At 55.8% G+C, this 25,377-nt stretch overlaps 1 protein-coding gene across 1 annotated transcript in view; it reads right to left on the minus strand.

Moving 5' to 3' along the window:
- The window catches only part of KLHL29 (kelch like family member 29), a 305,494-nt gene that overhangs the window by 11,038 nt on the left and 269,079 nt on the right, over positions 1-25,377 (minus strand). Inside the window, exons 6-9 of the mRNA XM_072767585.1 lie at positions 12,782-12,920; positions 3,806-4,008; positions 2,853-3,112; positions 23-221 (exon numbers count right to left, since the gene is read on the minus strand). Coding sequence (XP_072623686.1) covers positions 23-221; positions 2,853-3,112; positions 3,806-4,008; positions 12,782-12,920 — 801 coding nt within the window. The remainder of the gene's footprint in view (positions 1-22; positions 222-2,852; positions 3,113-3,805; positions 4,009-12,781; positions 12,921-25,377) is intronic.

Genomic DNA, 25,377 nt, shown 5'->3' on the forward strand with positions numbered 1-25,377 from the left:
CTCAGGGCACGTCCCTCCATACCTGCCGAGAGGCGGGGCCGGGTTCGGGGTGTCTGCATCTCCTGGCGGGCGTGGGGCAGCATGTGGTAGCGTTTGGCTTCGTTGACCAGGTCCCGGCACGCTTCGGACGACTTGATGAGTTCCTCGTTGTCAACCACGTTGAGCAGGTAGCTGGGGTGGATGAAGGGGAGGCGGACCACGGCCAGGAGCTCCGCGGCGTACTGCAGGGGCGAGAGACACAGGGTGGAAGGGGGGTCATACAGGTGGAGCCAGCTCTGGTGAGTCATACTGAGTGTAGACACGGCTTGCTGCAGCCCAGGCAGTGGCAGTGGGGGCTCCCATCAGCCAGAGGCGAAGAATGCAGGAGGTCAGGTGTGCTGCCCCCCCGCCCTGGGGCGAACCAGCCACCTGCCTCTTCGCCACATTCCTCCCTGCCCCCTCCCAGGTCCTGGGCTTCTGCTTCACCCCAGGCTACAGGAGGAATGGAATGAGGATCCTGAGCCCTGAAGAGGTGTTCATGGGGCAGGAAGTCAGGAACAGGCGGGAGGGCCCGGGAAGGCTGATAGGAAGGCACCCCTGTCAGAGCCTGCGAATCCCCAGCCCCAACAGCCTCCCGGAGTGGCATCCCATGGCCTCAGACTGGCACCGGGACCCCTTCACCTGCAGCGGAGGCTTTTCACGAACCGACTCAATCCCTTCCTGCCTGGCAATCTCTTTGCTCACCACTTGGCTTTAGTTTCATGCAACAAACAATTGGTGACAGTACTGATTGTGGGAGTGTCACCAACACCAATTGTGGGAGTGTCACCAACACCCATAAGACCCGGTCTCTGAGCTTCGGGGGTTCGCAGTAAAATGACAGGTGGGGGAAGGGGGTCATTACATAGAGGGCACTAGTGGGCCTCCAAAGAGGAGTCTAGTCAGGAGTTTTGGGTGCAGGATAGGAGGTTTCCTGGAGAGGATGACGTCTGAGCTGGGCGCGGAAGGGCTGCAGATTTCTCCAGGCCTCAGGTGGAGAGCGGGGAGGATGCCCGAAAGCACATTGAAACACATCGGACCGTGGAGAAAGGTGCATCTGGGGGGTTCTGCGGAGCTTATTCTTGTTGGCTGTGCAAGGACTTTGTTGCGGGTGGGGTGTAGTGGGCAGGGGAGATGACACCGGAGAGGCTTAAGGAGACCAGCCTGACCCCCCGCCCTGCCCATGTCTCAATTGCAGGGCTTGTGTGGTCTTTCCCTCAGAGCAGATGATGGAGCCCACGAGGGGATTTCTTTATTTTTCTATTTTTAAAAGATTTTATTTATTTATTCATAGAGACACACAGAGAGAGAGGGGGGGGGGGCAGAGGCACAGGCAGAGGGAGAAGCAGGCTCCATGCAGGGAGCCTGATGTGGGACTCGATCCAGGGTCCCCAGGATCAAACCCCGGGCTGCAGGCGGCACTAAATCACTGTGCCACCCGGGCTGCCCCACAAGGGGCTTTCACCAGAGAAATGACATGATCAGATGTGTTCTTCGGGACACAGGCTGCAGGGTGGGGACCAATCTAGGGTGGGGAAGACAGAAGGCAGGGCCAACACTCAAGGGACAACCTCAGCAATGCTGGTGAGAGGAGGGCCTGAATGGGGAGAGGAAGTAGGTCCTCTCCGGGGGGAGGTACAGAGGTGACGCGTGACAGCAGCGTGTGGCCCATCGGACACGGAAGGCGTGGGAGGAATCTGGGCTTCTGTTCTGGGTGATGGGCAGAACTGAAGGAAGGAACACAAGACGTGTGGCTTTGGGGGTGTACGAACTGGAGGGGCCTGGGGGACGTTGGCCATAGGCATGCAGCAGGCAACCAAAGACAGAGGTGTGGGCCCGAGACCCAGATGTGGGGGCTGTGGTGGATGGGGCAGTCACTATTCCAGCTGCCCAACCTGCTGGACTTTCTCCAGGAAGGAATCCTGCCCCTCCCCGCCTGATCGGAGAACCCCCTTCTCTTGGGTGCAGTGGCTGGGCCAGGGTGGAGAGCCCCAAGCTGCCCATCCCAGCGCCTGGCCCATCCCTCCCTCCCTTGCGCCACTTCCCGCTCCCCATGCAACGATCTACCCTTGTCGTCCACGCTCAGCTGCCTTGAGGTGTTCCTGGGCCCCAGCTTCCCTGGCTCTGGCCTCTCCTCTGCTGCTCTGCAGGTGGCCTCTGAGCTCTCTCAAGAGCTACTTGGGTCTGCCCTAGCTCCTGGGGGCCCCTCACATGTTAGAACCAAGGCAGTTCCATCCTGAGCAAGGCCCTCGGCCGGTGCTTTCTGGCTCGGAGATCCAATGGGGTGCGACTGATGTCCGGTGACCCAGAAGCCCCTCCTGGGGACCCTGCCCTCCTTTCCTTCTGCCCTGGATCCTGCCTCCGATTTCTCCAGCTGCCCCTCTGAGGGACTAGCCTTCCCTGCTGTGTGGTGTGTGCCGTGGTTTGTCATCTCCAGCACGGTTTCCATTTGGTCTGGGTGCTCCCCACCCCCGCAATAAGCACAGCATGGGTGGGGCTCCTCCTGCCGGTCTGAGGTCACAGGAGCTTCGGCCTGCGGGCCCCGTGGCCTCTGGCTGGCCTGTGTCTCCTTTGGGTGGGAGGCCAACACTTGCAACCCTCTGGCGACTGACCTCCCATCTCTCATCCCTCCGTTCATCTCTCTGCGGCCACAGGGGCAGTTCTCTCTGCCCCTGGGCTCCCGGAGGCTCCTGTGTGCTCCCACTGATGGTCAGGCCAGGCAGTCCTGCCTCGGCCACCTTCCTTCACCCCTGCTCCAGACGCCATCCCCACACTGTGCCCTAGAGCCGGGGGGGGGGGGCGGGGAGGGGAGGAGGGGCAGGGCGGGGGGCTACCTGTGCACGGGACACGGGGTCCTTCTTGATCCACTTGATGACAGTCTCATAGACTAGCTCCTCGGCCTTGGTGTTGAGGCTGTCATTGGAGATGTAGGCGATGAAGTCATCCTTGGAGATGCTGAGGATCTCCTCCTGGGCCGCCACCTCAGGGAAGATCTGCAGCGCGAAGGCCTTGGCCATGTGGTAGAGCTCGCTGCACTGCATGGCCTCAGCCATGGCCAGTACCCCTAGGCAGTTGCTGGCCGTCAGCTGCTTCTCTGGGGACAAGAGCACAGGGCCACTGACCACAGGGCCCTAGAACGGTGGCCATCTGTTCCTATCACCCGATACTCTGGATCTGTCTCTGAACCCGCGTCCTTGGGACCTGCCTTCAGCACCCGGGGTCCCCACAAGACCACTCTGGTATCCCTGGGCTGTGGACCTACCTTCGGGTTTTCCTGGGCCCCGTCTCAGGCTGCCTACCCTGGGGCCTCCCTACCTCAGGTCCCAGCAGGAGGACTGAGGATGTGAGGTGTGGAGCGTCAGCTTCCTCACTGCTGTGGCTTCAGAGCTGGGGCCTGGGCTGAGGGCAGGGGTCATGCTGAGACTTACAGCGTCTTCTAAAACTGTGACAGGCTCCCACTTGAGGATGGCACCAGCAGTAACACCCCTCATATGCCCACCTGCCGCCTCCTGCAGGCCTCAGCCTCACCAACCTGGCCTCTGGGCCTGGCATCAGTCTAGTCGGCTCTCCTGAGGTCTGGCTAATGGTTATTTTTGCCTGGATGTGTCTGGGTCAGTGCCGGTGCATACAGTTGTCCGAATTTTCATCTCCAAACGGCCTTGTGACATCCAGCTGCACCCCGAGCTGGACACACAGCTCTTCCCTCTAACGCCTGGCGAATTTCAAATTTTGTGCCCATCCACACCACCCCTTCCAGGCGACCTGGGCGCACCCTCCACAGACTCACCGAGGAAGGACACGCAGACTTTGCAGAAGGTGTGGAACTGGAACTTGCTGGCCGCCTCCAGCAGCGTCTTGGCGTTGGCCGAGTCGATGACCAGGGAGCCCGTGTAGACGAACTCCAGCAGCAGCTCGAGGACGTCGGCCTGCAGGTTGGACAGGACCAGCTCCAGCTTCTCCCGGCCGCACTGGCTGCCATCTTGCACCGACCTAGGCACAGAGACCAGGGTGTCCCTTACCTGCCACCCTGCGGCCACGGCGCCGCCTCCTCACAGGGCTAGATCTCCCTGCTCGCCTCGGTCACGCCCTTCATTTTAGGACTCAAGGGACACGGCAATGACACACCTGAACCTAATGACCTGACACAGGATCTGAAAGAGAAGAGTCTGACCAGAGACGCCCAAAAGAACAGAAAACCCTGCTTATCACTACTTGGCATGTCCATGCAAAAAAAGATGCAAATCAAAAAGCATGAGCTGTGGATGGGGACGAGGACCAGGACTGGCCTCAAAGGGAAACAATACGGTTCTGCCCCGCTGCTGGCTCCCGGGGCTCTGCCACCCGCGGCCAGCAGGTCCCGGCCCCGGGGAAGTGGGGGGGTCCGGCTGCCTCCAAGCGGAGGGCCGCCAACGTGACCCAGGCTCCCAACCGGCCGAGGACACAGCCGATCCGGAGACGCCCCTCGATCGCCCCAAGCTGTCCCGGAACCCGGACTCCAACCCCGCCTACTTCCAAAAACATATTGTTTCCTTTTAGGCATGGAAAGGGAGCCCTCATGACATTGCTTTGAAACTGAGGACGAGACGAGATAGACGGACAGAATGGTTAGAGCCGGGGGAGGGGAAGGGAACAACCAAGGACTTCCGCCACAGACAGCCAGCAGCCATGACCTGGGACCTGGCCCGGGGGGGGCCCTCCTGCCACATGGAACACGGGGTCAGAGGTCAGGGTGGCCTGCGTGTAGAGTGTGCATCGGGCTTGGGAACTGGGGGAGCGGGGGAGGGACACAAATATATAAATATGTTCGTATCTGGTGTCTATAGAAATACAAAACCATTGCAAAGGCTCCTAAGGCCTGGCAGCCGCGCCCTACAGCCGGACCTGGAAGGAAACAGACAAGATGAAGCAGAGATCACACGGGTACAGAAGTGACCAGGAGGAAAGACACCCCGAGCGTTGAGAGTCAGGAGGCAGGTTGTCAGAGGTGGCTGGTTGGCACCCCGTCTCGGCCACTCTGACCACGGGTCCTGCTCCTGCCCGAGGCCGCGCTTGCCACGTGGCTGGGAAGTGACCGCTGGCGTCTCCCCTCCTGAGGAGGCCAGGGGCCCAGACCCTCCTGACCGGTCCCCGGGGCGCCCTGGTGGCGGGCTGTGGGGGTGGGGAGGTGTCCAGCAGCTGGAGCCCCCCGAGGGAGGCTGATTCCTGCGTGGGCAGGCAGCCGGAGGGCCTGCGTGCCCCAGCCCTGCCACGGCAGGCGGGCCTGGCCTCTCTGGCCCTCAGGCTCCCCTTCTGCAAAACAAGAGGCTTGAATTGGAGGAAGTCTAGAGTCCCGTGGAGTTTACGTGACAGAGGCTGGAAACACTTTGCCCAGGAGACTGCTCTACACAACAGAACCGCAAATGCCACCAGGAGAGCAACATTCTCTCCAGTCTGGCCACCAAGGGCTGTTAAGGCACCGATACAACGGGGCGGGGGACAGAGGAAGCTGTGACTTCATTTGGGGCTCCCCTCCCCACAGAACGGCTCATGGCACCGGGCCCTGTGGGGACACTGTCTCCAGGCTCGCGGGGGACGGTGCTGCCTAAGCCGAGGGTCGGAGCAGAGCCCCTTCTCGAGCCCACACGTATACACGGTGTGTGTGACTTTTAAAGTGACTTAACACACCGAGTCCTCTGCTGTCGGGATAGATTTTCATGCTCGGGTAACTTTGTTAAGCATAAAAATAGTTCATTATGTGATCATTTGAAAGCACAGAAATCTAACACCCCAGGCCTCAGAGGCCATCTGGTCGACCTCTTACTCCGGCTTTGCGGCCTCTGCCTTCATTCCTACATGCTGCTGTCTGGCCTCCCCTCCTCACAGCCTTCCTGCTCTGTGGGCTGGGCCAAAGCCGGGCTGCTCCCCTTCTCCCAAGTCACCCCAGCCACTGCTGCCTCCACTCGGGCTGGCCCTCCTGCCACCTACGGTTCCTTAGCAGAGCTCCAATTCTGTGAAGGGCTGGGGTGGACTTCAGCTGTGTACACACACACACACACACACACACACACACACACACACCCAGGAGTGCATACGACACATGACCCTGAGAACTCCCAGTGTGGGGAGGTGTGTTGGGCAGATGGAAGGCCAGGCAAGTCCTGAGTGCAGAGTTTGATGGAACAACTGTGGTCATGCTCGTGGAAGATGCTTGTCCTGCCCAGAGTCTGAGCCACGGGGAGGGTCCTGTGGACAGGGTGGTGCCTGGATGGCTAACGAGCACAGGGATGACATGAGGAGGCACGTGGGGCGTTGATCATCATGGGTGCTGTCCAGGGTTAGCTGTAGCTGCTCCTTCAGGACCTCTGTGAGTTGCCTGTGGAAAGCAGGGGGCTGCTGGACAAAGGAACTTTGGGGAGTTGCTGGAGGCCCCTGGGGCCAGATACCAGATGTCATGGGCAGAATGACCATTCCACTTGACTACAGAGGAATACTTGGGAATGTAATGGAGGCTTTGGTGGGGAGCTGAGTTCAAGATCTATAGGGGGTGAGGCCCCAGGCACTGAGGCCTTGTGTGGCTCATCTGCACATGTGAGTCCATGGTCTACGCAAGACCTCTGTGGTACTGAGAGGCTGGTGGTGACTCTCCATTGCTGGTCATCAGATGGTCTTGGGACTGGGCCTCAGGTCTCTTCCCCATGAGCAGGGATCCCCTGGGAGGCAGTGCCCCTGATGGGTGGCCCTGGTCACCGGTGGGGAGCCATGTCCTTCATAATTGACTTTTCTGTCCCTGTCTTAGCTGGCTCTTGAGGTCCAAGCATCCTGTTCCACTCAGCAGCAATGGGGTACTGGGAGCTGCTGGTTAGTGTGGCATGACATGGCCTTGGGGGGGGGGGTGGAACAGGGTAGGAATGGTCAGTGATAGCTTTGTCAGGTTGGGCCATGAACCTAACACTAGGGGTGGGAGTATGGGGCAGGCTGGTGCTGTCCAGCCTGCACAGGATCTGGGGCTCTGTCCTAAGACCAAAAGCCCCCAGGCTCACCTTCTCACAGGGTAGTGACACAGCCTCTGCTTGGCAGGTCTGGGTCTGTGGATGTACCAGGAATGCCTCATCCCAAATATTAGAGCGTTTGAGATCCCTCCATCAGCAATTCGCTCATGTGGTTAAGCATTGCCTTCTCCAGACTTTGGTCCTTTGCCTACCCCTCACATACCTCAGGGAGCAGATGCTTTCATTTTGCAAGTTAGATATGGAATAATGGGGGGAGATCTGTGGGGCAGCGATGGATGGGGGGGCAGTCATGGAGCAGGTGGTGAATATGGATGGCACCCTGACCTGCTCAGGAGGATGACTCCACTCTTCCAATGCAATTCCCACCCCACTGCGTGCGTAGGAGCTCAGGCACGTCGCCAGCTCCAGGGCACCAACCCGGCCCACACTAGCCTCACTGGGTCCCGGGGACCTTCAGAGCTCAGGCAGGCTCTGGCCCACCCGTGGTGATTTGGCGATGCATCTGACTCACATTGTTCTGCTGGTCTCCGAGATGTGTGAGTCTCTCTTTTTCTGATCTGCTCTTCCAGCCACACCTGTCTGTTCTACCAGGAAAGGGGTGCAGACTGCCACCCACAAACACCCAACTTCACAGGGAAGGAGGGGAAAGGCAGCATATGGCTTGACTATTGTGTTAACGTCTGTTGGGCAACCCTACCTCCAACATCTGTGTCACTCAATTAGGTAGATCCCTTTAAGTTTCCCTGGAGAGAAGGATGGAGGGAGAAGCCCAGTGCCTACCCATGGGGCTTGTGAAAATCAGCTTGGCCCAATCAGTGTGTCCATCCATTTTCATTTAATACAAAAAGAAAATAGAGTTCAAATGTGCCATTGGCTCCAACAGACTTGGTGAGAAGAGGGTTTTGGCTGGAAGGTAGTGCCGGTCTCTGGCCTGCTTGGTGTGATGGGGGCAGCTCTTCTCCGGGCTCCACATGTTGCCCCACCCAGGCTTGGGCGCCATGTTCGCAGGTGCTGGCAGGGAGGGCCGTACGTCTGTGATCTCTGAAGGACTATCCCTGTCCTCTGGGATGGGGCCTGCAGCCTGCCGGGCCAGGGAGTCTAGCCAATGCCTCCAGTGGCACCAACCATGCCTGAGGGCTCCTTGGCTCCTGGGGATAAGTGAAGGGACTTCTTCATGGGCTCCCCAAAACAGCCAGGGCAGATTCAGGCCCTGCTCAGAGGGGTTGAGAAGTGCCTCTGGACTTGGGAGGCTGTAACCCCAGAACGCCACTAACTCTAATGGCCACTCAAAATGGCCTTCCCCCTTCCTGAAACCTGGGGCTCAGTCCACAGAATCCTGGTGGGGTCCCCTCCGGCCTGGATGCAAGCGAGGTGTGGTGATGGCGCAGCCCTATTCCACACATTGTCCGAGGACAAAGCCGAGGCTCCTCTTCCTGCCGTGCTTTCACCTCTGATTGTCACAGGGACTCAATGGGATGACAATGGGGTGTGGAGGCAGCCGGGGGTCTCAGCACCGCTTTGCTCTGCGCCTCCTGACGGCCTCATGTGCTCTTCTCCGTGGCTGCCCAGAGCCCCTCCTGTGCTCCTCACTCCAGAGGACACAGCCTGCTCCCGGGGACGGGGGCAAGTGGCCACAGCCTAGGTACCTGTTTCAGGTGAGGATTGTGTCTTCTCTTGCACAGATCCAGTGGCCAGTTTACAAATGTTTCCAACAGATACACAGGGGCGCATGTGGGTGCACACACGCGTGCACGCGCACACACACACACACACACACACACACACACACACACTCTGCATCCTTTCTCCTGGCCTATCTGTCCACACTGTCAACCCTGAGTTTTATTTTCTTTCCTTATAGGCTTCATGCACAAGACTACAATTTTGTTCCTCTCTGGGCTAGCAAATGGACGGTAAGAGCATGAGCTTTGGAGTCAGACCTCAATTCCCATCCCAGACCTACTGGTTACTTAAAATCCTCTGGGCCTCAACTTCCTCATCTGCAAAGTGGGCATATTAATGGTACCTGCTTCTGAGGGTTAGTGGGGGGATTTTTCAGGATGACATCAGACATCTCTACACGTCTCCCTGTGGGCTGGGTCGTGGCCTTGTCAGGGAAAAAAGACAAGAGTCTGAAACAAAATAAGGGAAGACTATGGAAAGAAGCTGTTGCAGCCACACCAAAGGGACATACACACGTGAGGAGAGAGCCTGTGGGCAAAGTGGGGGGGCAGGCCTGGGGCTCCTGGGCAGCTGAGCTAGTCGGGAGAGGACACCGTGACACCTGGCTGTCCTGCTCACTGCCTGTCATCCGTATGGAACACACAGCTGACCGTGACACCTCCAGGCTCGGCCAAGGCTGGGGTCTGGCCCCTATGCTGGCCTCATTCCCTCCATCGCCACCTTGCACCCGGCACTGTGGTGACTCTGAATTCCTTGCTGTGCTGGACACCCTGCTGTCCCGAGCTGGCTCCTGTCTGTCAGCCGTGCTCTGTCCCCCTTGTCAGCCTGGGCAATTCCCATCCTCTGTTCAATACCCATGCCAGATACCACCACATCCGGGGGCCGTCCCTGAACACCCCTCTTCCCACAGCTCAGCGCTTTGCCAGTGAGCCTCTATCCCCCTGACTGTGCTCAGTCTGCTGTCCTGCTCTTACTTCTTTCCACCCCCTTCCCCTGCCTGGCTGAGGGCACAGACCTGCCTCATCTGGTGTTTCCTGTGAGACCTGGCACCCAGGGGGCTCCTCGTTCGCTGGATGACTTGGTTTCCCCATGTCTGCCCCATGGCCCCGGGTGAGGGGGTGTCCACACTGGGGTCTCCACTGGCTGGGGGCTGGGACAGCGTCCTCACTGGGGCTGGAGTGGTGACTGTGTGCCGGGTCCCAGGACGGGGGTGGGCAGGAGTCCAGCCTGAGCCCCCAGGGGTGCGGGTCCTGGGGCGGCAGGGAGGCGTCACCCTGCCCCTGACAGTCTCCCTGCGGCCCTCATGAGAGTAAGGACCGGGACACCACGTGGACACAGGCTGCCCCTACTCTCTCTGGTTCCCTAGTGCAGCCGCCGGAGCGGGCAGCGCCTGCTTCGGGCTCAGCGGGCAGGGCCCCACCTCTCCTCCTGGGCCACCCTGGCCGCTGCGCCATCTCCAGGGTCGCACGCAGACTGAAATCACGTGGTAGCACCAGCTGCTCCTGAGAGTGTGCACTTCTCCAGGATTTTACATGGCCAGAGAGGACATCACCTCACTGCAGAGTCTACTTTCCTCCCCACAGGAGGAATTTGTTTGCAGCTATGGGCAGGAACGATGATGTACGTACGCCAAGGTTAGGACAAGGGAAGTAGAATTTAAAATGGCTGCAAATTAACCTTGGGACCTTCAACCACAGGGGCACCCCTGGGCCCGGCCTCAGCCTCCCCTCCTCCGTGAGTGCCCCTCCTGTACGCCCATGGAGCCTCCCCAGACCTCAGACCTCTCTGGGCTCAGATCCATCGATCTGGCTGCCTACCAGGCATCTCTACTTGGGCATCTGTCAGCCACAAGCCTGCCAGGCCAGACGCTCAATTCACCATCCCCGCTAGCTCTGCCCTGACAGTGGTCCTCGGACCCACGTCCTACCTTGTGACCTCACCTTTCTCACATCCTGGGGCTGGTACATGGGAAGCCTCTGCAGGGCTGGCCGTGCCCACCCCCCGACACTGCCACTCGGGGATGCTGGAGCCTGAAGGAAACCTGGATGTCGTTGGAACCAACCTCCTGTTTTACAGATGAGACAACCTGAGGCCTGAGAGAGAGGACGTGACTTGCCTAGGGTCATAGGACAAGTGGCAGAGTCCGGTGTAGAACCCAGGTCTCTTAGCTCCCAGGGTGGGGGGTGCCCTCTCCCTTCCAGGGACTGCCTCTTAGCTCCAGTGCCCCCATCCTTTCCAGGTAGGGTCACTGAGGCACATCGTACAGTTCTTTCACCTTCAGGTGGCCATCCTGTTCCCACTGCTCTCAATGGTCCCCACATCCTCAGACCAAGCCCAGGGCTGTAGCCCAGGGATTGGACTTGCCTGCCTATCTCACCCCAGCTCACACCCATCTCTGGGAAGGCTCTCTTCCCCTCCACACTGCTTATGATGGTCTCTGTCCCAACTTTTCATTCCAGGCAACCCATGCCTTGTCTGGAGCGTTCTAGAACATTCCAGAACATTCTTTGTATTCTAGAACATTCCAGGCAACCCACCCTTTGCCTGGAATGTTCTTCCTCCTTCTTTTTTGGCCTAAGAAGCCTTCACGACTTTTGGGTTCCCACCAAGTGGTGTCCTCTGTTGTGAAAAAGTTTGGTTTTACACGTAAGGTATCTAAAGACAGTCAAAGGACTCCTGTGCTCCTCTGGCCCACATCTCTCTAGCCCAGGGCTGGGCCATTACTGAGTACCAACCTGCCCCTGCATCCTGCCCGCTCTGTGCTCTCCAGCTGGTCTGTAGCAGGGACCAAGGCCCTAGGATGCTGGTCACTGCCAGCACCAAAATTTGCCAAGAGTGGTAGCACAAAGACCTCCCTTGGCCTGAAGAAGCCACTGGACATGCCCCTTTACCCCAGAGCTCATGCCCCTGACCCCTGTGCTTGGACAGAGAGGACCCAAGCACTGGGGGGTGGGAGACCCAAGCTGTCCATGAGGCTGGAAGTCACAAAGAGCCTGCCCCTTCCTGCACGGCTGGGGCCAGCGCGGCTGGGTGGGGCTTGCACGCCGGGCACAAGAGATTGGAAAGGAGATGCCAGCCAGTGTGCCATCCTGAAACAAAACACAGTCACTCTGGGGTTAGTTGGCAAGTCCAAACACAGCATTGGGAAGCAAGCAGAGGTCCTGTCCTCCCACTCTGAGCCGAGTCCCAGCTCAGCGTCCGCCCCGGAGAGGCTGCAAGGCAAAATGAGCAGCGGCATTAATCTGCTGATGGGTGAGAGAAACAGGAGCGTTACCCTGGGCCGGCCCCCTCGGCTGCTCTCCCTCACTAAGGAGCTAGAAGGTGGCCCCTGACTTGTTTGCGAGGGTATGAAGCAGACAAATTAAAAAAAAAATCAACAAAATGGAAAAAAGAAAAAAAAAGATGCTCATGCACCATTAAACTCATTCAGGTAGAAATAGCCGGGGCAGAGGGCGGAGGGGAGGGCGCAAAGGCTGAGAGAGACCGTGTTTAGGACACACCTGGTCTGTGCTCAGACAACGCCGCTTTCGGCTCAGTGTACAAGTATCAAGGCATGCAGCGTGAACGAGGATTCGGCTACAAGTCTCTTCTCCCCGACTCAAGCTGTGGAAAAGCGGCCCCGGGGGGCGCCTTGTGCTCCTCAGCAGGGGGTTGGGGGGCAGTCTGGTCGATGTGCTTTCCTGGCATTAAGTTCACTATCGACAGCAGTGATGATGGTGCCTGGGACCCTGTGCTGAGCCAACGGGGACGGTGTGCAGTGGTCCCTTAAAGTGGAGTCTAAAGTTCTCCTAATCCCAGGGAGGGCTTGTGAGCCACTGAGAACTCGGGATCCTCGGGGCAGGGCAGGGGTGTTGTCTACTGCTGGCAGAGGCCCCTGGTGACCAGCAAAGCTGCGTGGGGCGGGCTGGGGGCAGTGGCTGCTCTGAGGCTGTGTGTGAGAGGGCACTCGGGAGGAGGGGAGGGAGGAGAGATGGCTACTGGCTCTGTGACAGGGAGTCACGCTTCAGGAACCTGCAAGAGAGGGAAGGAGAAAAGACACAAAAGCGTCCTACAAAGGAACAGACCCGACCACAGCTGGAAGGAAGGCAAACCTTTGAATCAGGTCCTTGAAATACAAGCTGCAGGAAGCTAGAACATTTTGGTGGACTTCAAACTCTCTGCCTTCAACAACAATTTTCAGGTCTGTAAACGCTTTCGCTCTGCGCTGCTGGTTCAATTCCTTCAACATTTCTGCAGAACAGAGAAGACAGACAGGGCCAGGTTCCCATTAAGAGGTTTTTTTCTTGTTTTGTTTTTTTTTTAACCAAAAATTTTTCTTTCAAGAAGTAGAGAAATAGGAAAATACTTGATACTGTTTCTTGGCAAGACTGGCTCAACACAGATTGTCAAAAGAAGTCACAAACAATGCGTCAACGAGCAGCAACAGGAGGAGCCACGGAACCAAAGGAACCACAACTTTTCAAAGCAAAAACAAAAACAAAAACAACCAAAACCAAAACCAGAAAACCCCCAAACAAACAAACAAACAAACAAACAAAAAAAAACCCCAAACCAAAACAATACAAAAAAAAAATCAAACCCAGAAATTGAAAGGCTGGGGGAAAAGATTCCCATACCGACAATTGGAAACATAGAGAATACATTATCACAGACAACTAAAAACTATTGTATAATTACAGCACAACTTCTCCAAATGCCAATGAGTGCTGATGGGTCTGATACCAAGTAAAGCATGGCATTGTGATGTCAGATGGGCTGGATATGGTTCAAAGGAATAAAAACCACAAAACCTGCAAAAACAGCGTCCCTTATGTTAAACACTCAAGCCATGGCATGGGGTGAGCTTCTCAGAGAGGGGCCCCCGAGGAAGGACGGGGTGGAAGGGGAGCCCGGAGAGCCCCTCCTTCCATCGCACACCTCTGGGGCTGTTGGGGAAGGCTGGAGAGAAGCAGGGGCTGCGCGCGCCTCCTCCCATTTCCCTGGGTCATCCTCTTGGGGCTCCCACCCTCAGCTGGGGCTTCAGCATGGGAGAGCCCGGCTTGTAGCCCCAGCAGGTCCCAGGAAGTGCCCTCTAGGGCTTTCCCACCCTGACGCACACCTACCTTTGCCTGGTGTCTTGGCCACCTGAGGCTGGCACAGAGTATCCCAGGCCTGTGGGCTCCAAGCCTGGGGATGCCTCCTAGACCCACCTCAAGACTCAGAAGGGGGGAGGAGAGCCTGACAGCTACCCCGGTTCATTGGTATAAACTCTCATTAACAAAAGTTAGGGCCTTCAGATGACCAATGCTCCCACTAGCCTCGCCTTGCCTGCCTGCCCCCTGGAACCCCTAGTGGCTGGTAGTGGACATCAGAGGCCCAGATTCTTGGGCCAGGATGACCTGGACTGTTGTCAGGCTGAGTTTTGTCCTTTGGCAGGTAAATGGGGGTGGGGTGTCTGCAGAACTGAGCCCTGCTTCCAAGCCACTCGCCGTCACCCTGAGCCCTCCAGGTCTATACTGCACCCGGGCTGGTGTTCCAGAATTACCCTCCGCATGCCCTGCTCGGCCTGACTAGTCATCTCTGTCCACATAGGCCTACACTGGCTGCCTGTCAAGATTCCCTCTTGAGCCCAGCTCTGTCTCTGGACAAGCCCCTGTGCTCTCTGAGCCTCTGTTTCTATATCTGCAAAATGAGGACAGAGGCTCCCTGCTTTCTTCCCAGAGCCTGGTGAAAATCCCTGAGCCTGAGAAGGGGCTTGTGGGCTTTGCAGTCAGGCCAGCCTTTCTTTTTGAGGATGCGCCGGGTTCTGGCTCCACCGAGGACCAAGGCAGACAGTGAGAGCAGGGGTCTGAGTTGTGTGGCAGTGCTGAATCACCACTGACCCCACATCAGGCCAAGCACCTGCAGGGGTGTGTGTGGGCCGCGGGCTGGGGCCTCCGGAAGGCTCCCAGTGGGTGTGCTAAGACCTGGACAAGGGAGACCAGCAGGCCCAAAGCCCTAGATGGAGGGTGTGGAGGGTGCCTGTGGGGCAGATAGGGAGCAAAGCAAGGTGATTGCTGGGGGGTGGGGAACAGGCAGGGTCAGACCTCAAGAGCCTTGCCAGGGGCTCCAGCTTGGTTTTGTGGGCACCAGGGAACCCTGGGATTCTGTTCAGGGGAGTGACAGGTTTGGACCTGGAGGCCAGACACACCCCTCTGGCAACCGCGATAGAGGTGGGATGGTGAGGAATGATGGAAGCTGGAGACCAGATGGGAGATGGGAAAGCACAGGGCCTCACATCCAGGCCTGGTGGGGAAACCTCAACTTTGCCTCCGATCTGCTGTGTGACCTCGGGAAGGTGCCCCTGAAGCCTGTTTCTCCTTTGTTGAAAGTTAAATGAGCTAGCCCATGGTAAACTGTGAGCTGTGGCCGGGGCACACAGTAGGTGCTCAACAGGCGGCAGGCACCATGTCCTCGTCGATGGCAGTGATGGCTTCACGATCTAAGTGAGAAGTGACAAAGGCCTGAGCATCAATGGTGACAGGACAGAGAAAGACGAGTATTTAGACCGTGAAACTGCGGCTCTCAGCGCTGGAGGGATCGTGGAAGCCACAGGTGCGAGAACTACTTCTAGGTTTCTGGGGGGATGCCGGCAAGAGAGGGAATGGTGAGTTCAGTCTGGGGTTGGGGTGCGGACCTAGGGGACACTGTAGGGAGAGGTGCGGGAGGTGGTGGCTGGGGCCTGGGCCGGAGGCGAGGCCAGTGGGACCTGCAGCCTGAGCTTGTGGCCTGGGCAAGGATTCGATGCGGGGTGATTGGGGGAGACCTGCAGGGTCCAGCTGGGTGGAGGCTAACGGCTTGCTGCACCCACACAGCAGCTCCAAGACTTGAGCCACCAACTGAATTCACTCCTGAAACAGGAGCCAGGTGGTGATGTCAGCTTTTTGAGTGAAGTCGTGAGGGGGTTAAAGAGTTCCAGGCTGGAATTCCCAAGAGCTGGATCTAGGTTCTGGTTCCAGCTTGGCCACTAATTGGCTGCGTGACCCTGGGCAAGTTGCCCCAGCTCTAGGTGCTTGATCCCCTGGAGCATCAAGAGGCACCTGCTCTGTTGCCTCCCAGCCGTCTCGCTGCAGTGAGTGACGGATGCAGCCCCACTCCCGCTGCCTTAACCATGCCCAGGGGGCCAGGAAAACACAGTGGTTACAAAATACCACTCCTCCTGGGCCCAAAGTGTTCTGATTGTCTTTGAAAGCTCTGACTTCCAACCAAGGTCCCAGCAACGATGACGTGTGCAGCCTCAGCCCGGCCCTACTGCCTGCCGCCCCGGGACTTCTGGTCAGAACTGGGAGGTGCTTGGAGATCCAGGTCACCGTCTAAATGCGAGCACTTTCTACTCTGACTTTGCGGAAATCTGGATTTAATAGCTGGGCAGGATTACTCAGTTTCGGAAAAAATGTTCAATTTATGAAAGTGCTCACCAGGGGATTCCTTTTTCACAGCAGGGCCCCAAGTGCATTCAGAGTATTGATCAGGCTGTTTGTGCTTACTGCTGCCGGCTGAGTGCCCAGCTGGAGAGGGACAGTGTCTCGGGGCATCGTGACCCGACCCAGGATCCACGGGAGGTCAGCACCGGCTCCAGGCACAAGCTGATCTCCTGTCTGCACCCCTACCTACCCCCTCTGTCTCAGCCAAGGACTGAGATGTGTGAGGGGCTTGGAGGAATGTGGGGTCCTGGGGAAACTTTTCAACCAGCCATGCTGTGCCCAGTTTGGGCAGTTTGGGGGCTTTGAGGTGGAGCCTGGGGGAGCTGAGCCTTGGGGGAAGACTTCAGTAGCACCCCTGCACCCTCAGAATCTGACCGCTTCAGGCTTGTGGAGGAGGAGAAGTCTTGACCTCAGGGTCCGTCCTTGTTGGCTGATATCAGGGTATTGTTTTCTGGCCTCTGGGGTTTTGGGTGGGATGCCCCACCTGTGCCTGTAGGACCCCTCCCCCTTACCTGGCCGCACCATGGGAACTCTCTGCTGCTCAGACTGCTGGGCAGAAAGCACAGGCCCAGGGGCACTGAATCTCCCCGCTGATTCCTCTCCTCCCCACACCAAGCCCTGCCTCTTTAACAGCCTAGAAATCTCTGCCTTCCATTCTCTTTTGGCCTCAGGAACACCCAGGCCCCCTTCTGAGCCACCACACTCTTCACCTGAGTCAGGGCAGCAGCCTCCAAAGATGTCTCTTTGTTTCTGCCCCTACGCCATCCAACAACATGGCCATCCATCTCTGCTTAAATAAACCCTTTAAAGCCAAGCAGGGGGAGCAAGTCTCCTCCACTCCCCACTGAAGCCTCCCTGTACCCCAGGCTGCCAGCCTTCACCTTTCTCCCTGCCCTCTGCCCCAATCTCTCCTCCTCCCTTCTTCTTCTGGCTAATTACAATTTTGTCCTGCAATTCCAGTTAAGGTGTCACTGTATCCCCAAGCCTCTGCCTCCTCCCCCTCCTCCTCTCATATCCCACCACCCTTCACACTCCTCCATCCTCCCACAGCACCCATGTTTTCTTCTTTAGAGCATACTGTATGTTGTAATGACTTATTTATGTGTATGTCTCCGGACTTGACTGTGATTTATTTATATTTCTATCTTTAACATTTAGCACAGGGCCTGGTATATATACGACTGGTGTGGTAGATGGCAAAAATTCTTTGTCTCCCCTCCCATCATGGGGCGGAGTTCATTTTCCCATTCTTTGCTTCTTGACTGCCCTTGTGATTTGCTTTGACCACAGAATGTGATTGAAGGGACACTGCGCATGTGAGCCACAGCCTCAAGAAAATCTGCTTGCTTTTGCTCACTCTCTTGGGATCCCTGCCACTACCACCCTATGAACAAGCCTGAGTGAGTCTTTTGGAGGCAAAGAGGCCACAGAGAGCAGAGATGAGCCATTTACACCTGCCAGCCCCCACCAACATCGGCTGAGCCTGACTTAGATCAGCTGAGTCCAGCCCAAAGTGCAGACCAGAATCATAATCTAAATCAATGGTCATTGTTTTAAGCCATAAAAAATCTTAGAGTTGCTTGTTATGCAGCAAGAGCTAACTGATACAGGAAGCAAAAATAAATGAGAGGACTCAAGTGCTCATGGAACTTCCCCTGTGTCAGTCTCTCCTTTATGGTAGCATTCAAAGCTAATTCTGTTTTTTTTGTTGTTGTTGTTGTTGTTGTTGCAGTAAAATTTATCATCATAACTATTTTTAAGTGCACAATTCAGTAGTGTTAAGCACATTGACAACGTTGTTCGGTCAATCCCTAGAATACTTCATCTTGCAAAAGTGAAACTCTGTATCCACTCCCCTCTTCCCCAGCTCTTGGGATTGACCCTTCTATTTTCTGTCTCTGAATCTGACTACTCTAGGCAGCTCAAATAAGTGGAATCATGCAGTATTTGTCTTCTTGGGGCTAGCTTATTTAACTTAGTATAACATCCTCAAGGTTCATCCATGTTGTTGCATGTGTCAGAAATTCCTTTCTTTTGAAAGCTGAATGCAATTCTGTCATATGTATGTACCACAGTTTGTTAACCTATTCATTTGTGATGGATGCTTGGGTTGCTTCCGCCTTTTGCCTATTGTGAACAGTGCTGCCATGAGGCCAATTCTTGACACTCTCTGATGGACATCTGTAAATACCCCATCTCAAACCCCATTTTAAGTGGCAAGGTAAGCTGGCTCTGTGGACCCAGCACCAAGTGGCATCTGAGAGAAAGAGGACACTGGGGAGTGTTGGCTGGACCTGGATGCTGTATTTAGAGAAGAGGGAGGCCACAAACAGAACCAAGCCTAGAAATGACATTGCTGCAGCCAAGCTTCTGCATATTTTTCACCAAATGACACGAGTTATTTGTCAGAGACTAATGGGCTCATTCCAGCTGGACTAGAAGGGCTGTCTGAGGTGGTAATAAAGAGGAAGAGATGTCAAATATTAAAAGGCAACGCATTTCAGTGGCTTTGCAGCAGAGAAGTCCATTAAATCAGAGCCCCGAGAAAGGTTGTACAGCCAAATAATTTTTTTTTCAGAGCTCAAGAAAGAACCCAGCTAGGTGATAAATGCTCCTGATTCCAATGGTATTTATAACACATATTTGATAAAGGACTTGAAAAAATTATAAACTCAGAGCAGTTGTGAAATGTACTGAGAAAGCCCAGCAAAGACTGTGTCATGCATGCCCAGAGAATAATTCACCCAGAAGTGGAGGAGCTCAGCATGTGCAGACACCGTGGGGACAACTGGTGGTTTTACACAAACAGAGCTTCCTGCTGCTGCTGTTCAGTCAGGCCACAGACGGTTGGGGACAGGCTCCTGCCCCTTCCTCCCTAACTGATCAGATGTACACATCCCCTTTTCCAAAGAACAGCTCAGAATTGACCTTGTGTGCCAGCTGGGCTCTAGCTTCTGGGTAAGACAGGATAAAACCACCTGCAGACTGCATGCCCAGCCTGAGTTGGAGGGCCAGTCCTCTCCCGGGAAGTCATACCAGCCCCAGCCCAGGGCCTGACAGCCTCACACAGGCAAGTTCTCCCTGGAAATGGGTGCTTCTAGAGAAGAGAAGCATGAAAGACTCAGATTTCTTGACTTAGAGTTCTGTGATTTCTGACTTAGAGTTTTGTGAGGAGACCTTCTGGTTGTCCTGTTGTCCAAATGGAAATTCCTGCCATTTATCTGAAAGGAAAAAAGTCCTAAGGACAGTCACCACCTCTCACCAGCCTGCCTTTTCCAAGTCCAATGCTGGATGACAAGACCTATTTCTCAGGCAGTTAAATTTGGCACTGAAGGGCTGTTCCGTCCCTAGAACCCCTGCCCCAGGGCTGTACACTAGGGGGTGCTTGATATGCACGTGCTGGGCAGAATTGAGGGTTACCTTCCAGTTGGAACATTCTCAGGCCCTCCAAGATGATACAAAAGTCATTAAAATTTTAAAAAATCTTCATTAAGGGCAGCCCAGGTGGCTCAGCAGTTTAGTGCCAACTTCAGCTCAGGGCCTGATCCTGGAGACCCGGGATCAAGTCCCATGTCAGGGTCCCTGCATGGAGCCTGCTGCTCCCTCTGCTTGTGTCTCTGCCTCTCTCTCTCTGTGTCTCTCATAAATAAATAAATCTTTAAAAAAAACTTCATTAAGCTGCAGAGGTAGGGGCAGACCTGTGGCTGAACAAGGAAGGCCAGTGGGCAAACCCCAAAGCTGCGGTCAGAGGGAAGTGCCCTGGATTGGGTGGCCATTGGCAACTGTTAGTCCTTCCTCCTCTCAGAAAAGTAGTTTTCACTTGGCTTCTTCTGCTGCTTTGAGGATGAAGACCTAGAGGTGATGGGCACACTCTGAATAATAGAGGATGAAAATATTGTAGGGGTCTGGGCTACAAGGCCTCATGGGAAGTCCAAGGCTCAGGAGAGTTAACAGTATGCAGACAGCTCTGCAGGAGCTAGGGACGCTAGGCTAACATTCTGAAGCTTGGATGGAGGGATATGCAGTGAATGAAGCATCCTGGCAAGTCAAGTCAGGACACTGAAGAACTTTGTGGGGACCAGAAGCCTGAAGGTGGGGTTTGTAAGTGCCAGGAAGGCCATAGCAGATGGGCTGGGAGCAGCTAGGAAGTCAGAGGTTTGGAGGGAAGGTGGTCAGACAGTCCCTCTGAGGCAGAAGTCCTCCTCTAGAACTTGGCCCCAAGGAGGTGGGTGCCCTGAGGAGCCTTGGTCCTTAGGACTAGGGGAGGATGAGACTTCTATCTGGCCCCAGGGAGAGAGCTGAATCTGTTGATGGGGTGGGGCTGGGGAGCTCACCCCTCCACTTGTGCCCCGTGAAAATCCCTAAATTCTGCCTACAGCATATTTAGAGACACTGCTTCTGTTCATTGGAGGGTAGATTGTGGAAGGTGGGGTGGCGGCTGGTTCTCTGCTAGAGGGACTACAGAGTCCAGAGGCCAGGAAGGATAGTGCGGCCATGTTGAGACCCAAATTCAGCACCTCGGAGAGCTCCAAGCACCCGGGGTCAGGGCAGAAGGTGTGGAGGGCTCTAGAGAGGTTAGGGGTGCCGAGTCCACAGCTGGATAAGGCTGAGGCATGGACATGCCCTTTCTGTCTGGTCTTGCATCTGTCCCACCCACTTGCTTCCTCACTAAACAGGTGCGCTGGGCAAGGGGGTGGGGTGAGGGTCCCAGGGACACATATGAATGAACACATTCACAGACCCGAGGAGCTTATGGTTTAACAGGGGACACACTAAATGACTGTGGTGCCAAGTGAGGGGAATTTTACGGGGCAGGCGCTGGGTAGAGGAGGCTCAGAGGAGGGCCTGCTGGCTGGCTTGTGGAGCACAGGGAAGACTTGTGGGGGGATGGTGAAAATGTGTAACAGCTCACCAGGTGGGTTGGGGGGCAAGGTGTGACCACATGCATATGTATGTGTGTGTCTGAGCGTGTGGTGTATGTAAGCATGTGGGCAAGAACATATGGTGTGTGTGCACGTCTGGTTGTATATGAGCATGCATGTACATTTACAAGCATGTGTGTGTGCATGTGTGTGTGTGTGTGTGTGTGTGTGTGTGCGTGCGGTGTAAGAGGCAGGCCCATATTAGATTGTGGAAGAAACACCCAGAAGACTGAGGGCCATTAGTGAATTTTATGAGAGGCTGAGAGTCAGGTTTGTCTCTTAAACTCAGAAAGTCTGCTCAGAGTTAACCATCAGTGGCTTCACCCCCATACCTCTCACACTCTGCCCCCACCCCTGGTCTTTCTACACCATCAAGCCCTGCCTTTCTCTTATTCCAACCCATTCTGCTGCCCCTCTTCTGAGTTTACCAAGTACAGGGCCCTGGGCCCAGAACTCGGGTCGGGGTGGGAGATACAGAGGAGCGGGGGCAGCAGATGATGAGCAAGACCGTCCCTGTCCCAGGGAATAGTGCAGCTTGGTGTAGACACAGGAGCTACATCAGTGGTGGTGATGAAGGCCTTCTGAGGAGGAGAGACAAGTGGCCCAGGGAGGGAGGGTCAGGGTGGGGTGACCAGGAAGTGCAGGTGGCACTTCGGTGGCAGCTAGCTATGTCACTGGTCAGGGTGGGGTGACCAGGAAGTGCAGGTGGCACTTCGGTGGCAGCTAGCTATGTCACTGGTGGAGAACCAAATGGACATAACAAGGGGTATCATTCTTAACTTACTAGTTTGTAGTCTAACACTAAATACACATTTACTGAGGGCCTACTGTGTGTTAGGACCTGGACCATGAATATGACACTGGTTTCCATCCTCAAGGAGCTCACAGTCTGATGGGGGAGGTAGATGCTGCAGTGGACAAAGGTCAGTTGGGTTGCTTGGCACCAGGATCCCCTTCTACTGGGGAGAACTCCAAGGTGGGCAAGGACTGGGTCCTGTGAGGTCAGTCCAGAGTGGGCAGCTTCCTGGCAGCTGGCAAGAAGCCATGAGACCTGGGATCAGGAGTCTGATGAAGTCCTAGGGTGGAGAGTAGAGCCAGCCATCAATGGCCACAGTGGTTGTGGTGAACTGGCGGAGCTGGTGGCCCAGAGGTGCCTGAGTAACCCAGGGTGGGGGTGGGGGGAGACAGTGCTCATGCGTCCTGACCCTGTGATGGATCTGTGGGTGCTGCCCTACTCCCCAGCCTCAGATACCTGTTCTGTTTAACTCTGAGAGCTGTGGCCTATGGTTGGTGTCCCACGACCCTCAGTGGCACAGACACAATGCATCTGTGTTACACTGTGTCGTGTATACCAAAGGTGTATAAACAGCACTCGTAGCAGAGCCTACTTGGGGTAGAGGGGAGCGTGGAGGTGGAAGGGGGAAGGCCCACGGGGATGGGGGACTTGCGTGGTCTTGGGAGGAGAGTGGGCCTTGTTAAAGGTGGACAGGAGGGCATTTTTGTTAGCAGTTTGCCTGTGCAAAGGCCCAAGTTGCACATCAGCACATTGCAAGGGCAGTCGGCAGCTGAGAAGGGCCGGAGTGGGGGTGGCCGGGTGGAACAGAAGCTGGAACACCAGCAAAGCCCCTTGACAGGGGCAGGAACCATAGACTGGGAGCTGGGAGGAAAACTGAGAAAGTCACCTAGGTCATCTGGGGCATAGAAGGGTGGGATGGATGGAGGGCCAGTGTCTGGAGAAAGCCAGACCCCTGCCCCGAGGGGCTGCTGTGTTAGGATGCTGGGCAGTGAGGATGAGGCCTGGCCTTTAGCCTGGTGAACAGTGGAAGGGGCCCTGAGCTTGATGGGGCTCTGAGCTCTGATGGGGAAGCACAGGTTTTTAAGTGTCCATGCGGGGCTGGGGCTGAGGCTGAGGGAGGGATTTTCCTAGCACCGTCCCCATCTTCAGGCCAGACTACCTCCCGGCTGGGCCTGGGGCATGGCATTCAGAGAGCAGGCGCTGGTTGCTGCCTCTCTTCCCTTCAGCATCGTGGATGTGCCTCTCAAGCTGATGGGTCCCCACGCTCTGCCTCGTAGGCTGTGAGTACAGAGGCCCCTCTACGATGAGCAGTCACCAGCCTGTGGTCTATCCTTGGCTGTTACCATTTTACAGCTTCCTATTTTACCACTCACTATTTTAGGGGCAAGACGTCAGATTTCCAAATACATACGAGAGTCTGTAGCTGGCCCCTGCTGGAGAATTGAATAAAGATGTGTGTTGAATGGAGCAGTACTGCATGTGCCCCCAGATAGGGATAAACTCTAGACATCTTTACCCGGAAGACAGAGCTCAGCTAAGGCAGCTGGGGAGCTAATAGTCACCGCCACACCCTGCAACACAGCCCAGCCCCCAGGTTGGAGGGTTGGGGCTCTAGGCGCCTAGCCTGAACATTCATCACATACATCTGGTTTCTTCATCCGGGCGAAAGCAGAGAGTGTTTGCTACCCTCCATTCCTGGCCAGCAGGCAGGGAGGCCGGAGAGGCCCCCTACGGGGGCTGCTTCCCTCCTTCACTGTCCTGGATTCCCAGAGGAGCTGGGCTCTTCACCTTCATTGGCCACCACTGCCACCCCATCCTCTTTCCATCCAGAGGCCCTGGTTGACCTGCCTTCCCCCCAGGTTCCTGAGAAGTCTGGGTGAGACAGCTGTCTGGGGCAGCCCCGGTGGCGCAGCGGTTTAGCGCCACCTGCAGCCCAGGGCATGATCCTGGAGACCCTGGATGGAGTCCCACATCAGGCTCTCTGCATGGAGCCTGCTTCTCCCTCTGCCTGTGTCTCCCTCTCTCTCTCTCTCTCTCTCTCTCTCTCTCTGTCTCTATGAATAAATAAATAAAATCTTAAAAAAAAAAAGAGACAGCTGTCTGTGTGGATAGCAGAGGGGCTGGCTGGAGAATAGGCCGAGTGAGGGACCCCAGAGCTTCTTCACCCACCACCCCAGGCCCAGGGAAACAGAAGAGCAACAAGAACCCAGAGGAGAAAATAATATCTCAAATAAAGTGTGAACATCTCAACAACCAGACATACCCTCAAAGCCTCAATTCTCATGTGTGATGTTCTATAGAACCTTGCTTTGTTGTTGGAAACATCCTGAAGACTGAATCCCTACAGGCCCAGGTGGCTAGGGCTTTGGTAAAGTCAGCCACCTGCTCCAGGAGGAGACAGGATGGCACAGAGAAGGGGTGGCAGGAGGTGCTGGGGAGGAGGTGATGGGGGGCAGGCAGCTGAGAGATACAAGAAGTGGGGGAAACAGCACCCCTCCCTTGAACTGCCTTAGCAAAAACCAGTGTTTCCCAAGAATCTCGAGAGCACAGATCCCAGCAAATAAATCAATAGTTTTAAAGGATTTGCAAGAATTAGTGAACCAGAGCTGGGAGCATGATCAGTTCAGTTACTCGGGTAAAGAGGGAAATGAAACGGAAAGCCCAGATGCCAGGGGCTAATGGCAACTCAGAGCACTTCGAATCACATCACTGGAGAAGAGAATTCGTGGCCAGAGAGGCCCTGGGGTAAGGATGCAGGGCAGGAGTGCATAAGCCCCTGTGCGTGTGTTTGTAGGGGATGGGGACCCCACTTGTGCCCTCTGGGGTGTCTGGGAAGGGATGTCTCTGGCTGTTTGCCCCTGAGTCTATCTGTGTCCACCCCTCCTGCTGGGCCTGGCCAGGGTCAGGTCTGGGGCAACACCTCGCTTTCTGTCATTTCAGGGGAGGTGAAAGCCTGGGAGTCATTTCAGTTTTTCATATTGCTAATGGTCTTTAATGATCATACAACAATCGTCATGATCATTTTAGGATAAAAATTAGCAAAAAAAGAAGAAAGTGGTTTGTCCTCCAGCTGACCAGGTGCCAGCTTCAGGCCCTGGAACAGAGTCAGAGGGTCAGGTCTGCCTTAAAGCCAGGCAGGTGTCATACCCATGGAGAAACCCTGGCCACCAGGGAGGAGCCAGCCCCTGGTTCATGGTTGGTATCCTTGTCTAGCTGTCATGGTGTCCTGCACACCTGCCTGTCATACTGGCTGGCAAGGTCCTTGGCACTCACCGGCTTGTGGAGGAGGCACCCTAGGCTTGCTCCTAGGAGGTTCCTGGAAGGGTCAACAGGTGGTCTCTTCTGACATCTCCCTTCCTGTCTCCTGTCTGCCAGCTCAGGCCTCTTCCCTGCTAATCCCTCCCTCCTAGGTCTGTGATCCTTGCCTGAGAAGTCTGTGGTTAGACAGACAGCTCTGGTGTGGTAGAGATACCGCCTTTCATTCCCCGGACTCCCAGAGCTTCACGAAGCCTCTGGTACTCACGGAA

This window comes from Vulpes vulpes, chromosome 8, assembly GCF_048418805.1.
Source record: "Vulpes vulpes isolate BD-2025 chromosome 8, VulVul3, whole genome shotgun sequence".
NCBI lineage: Eukaryota > Metazoa > Chordata > Mammalia > Carnivora > Canidae > Vulpes > Vulpes vulpes.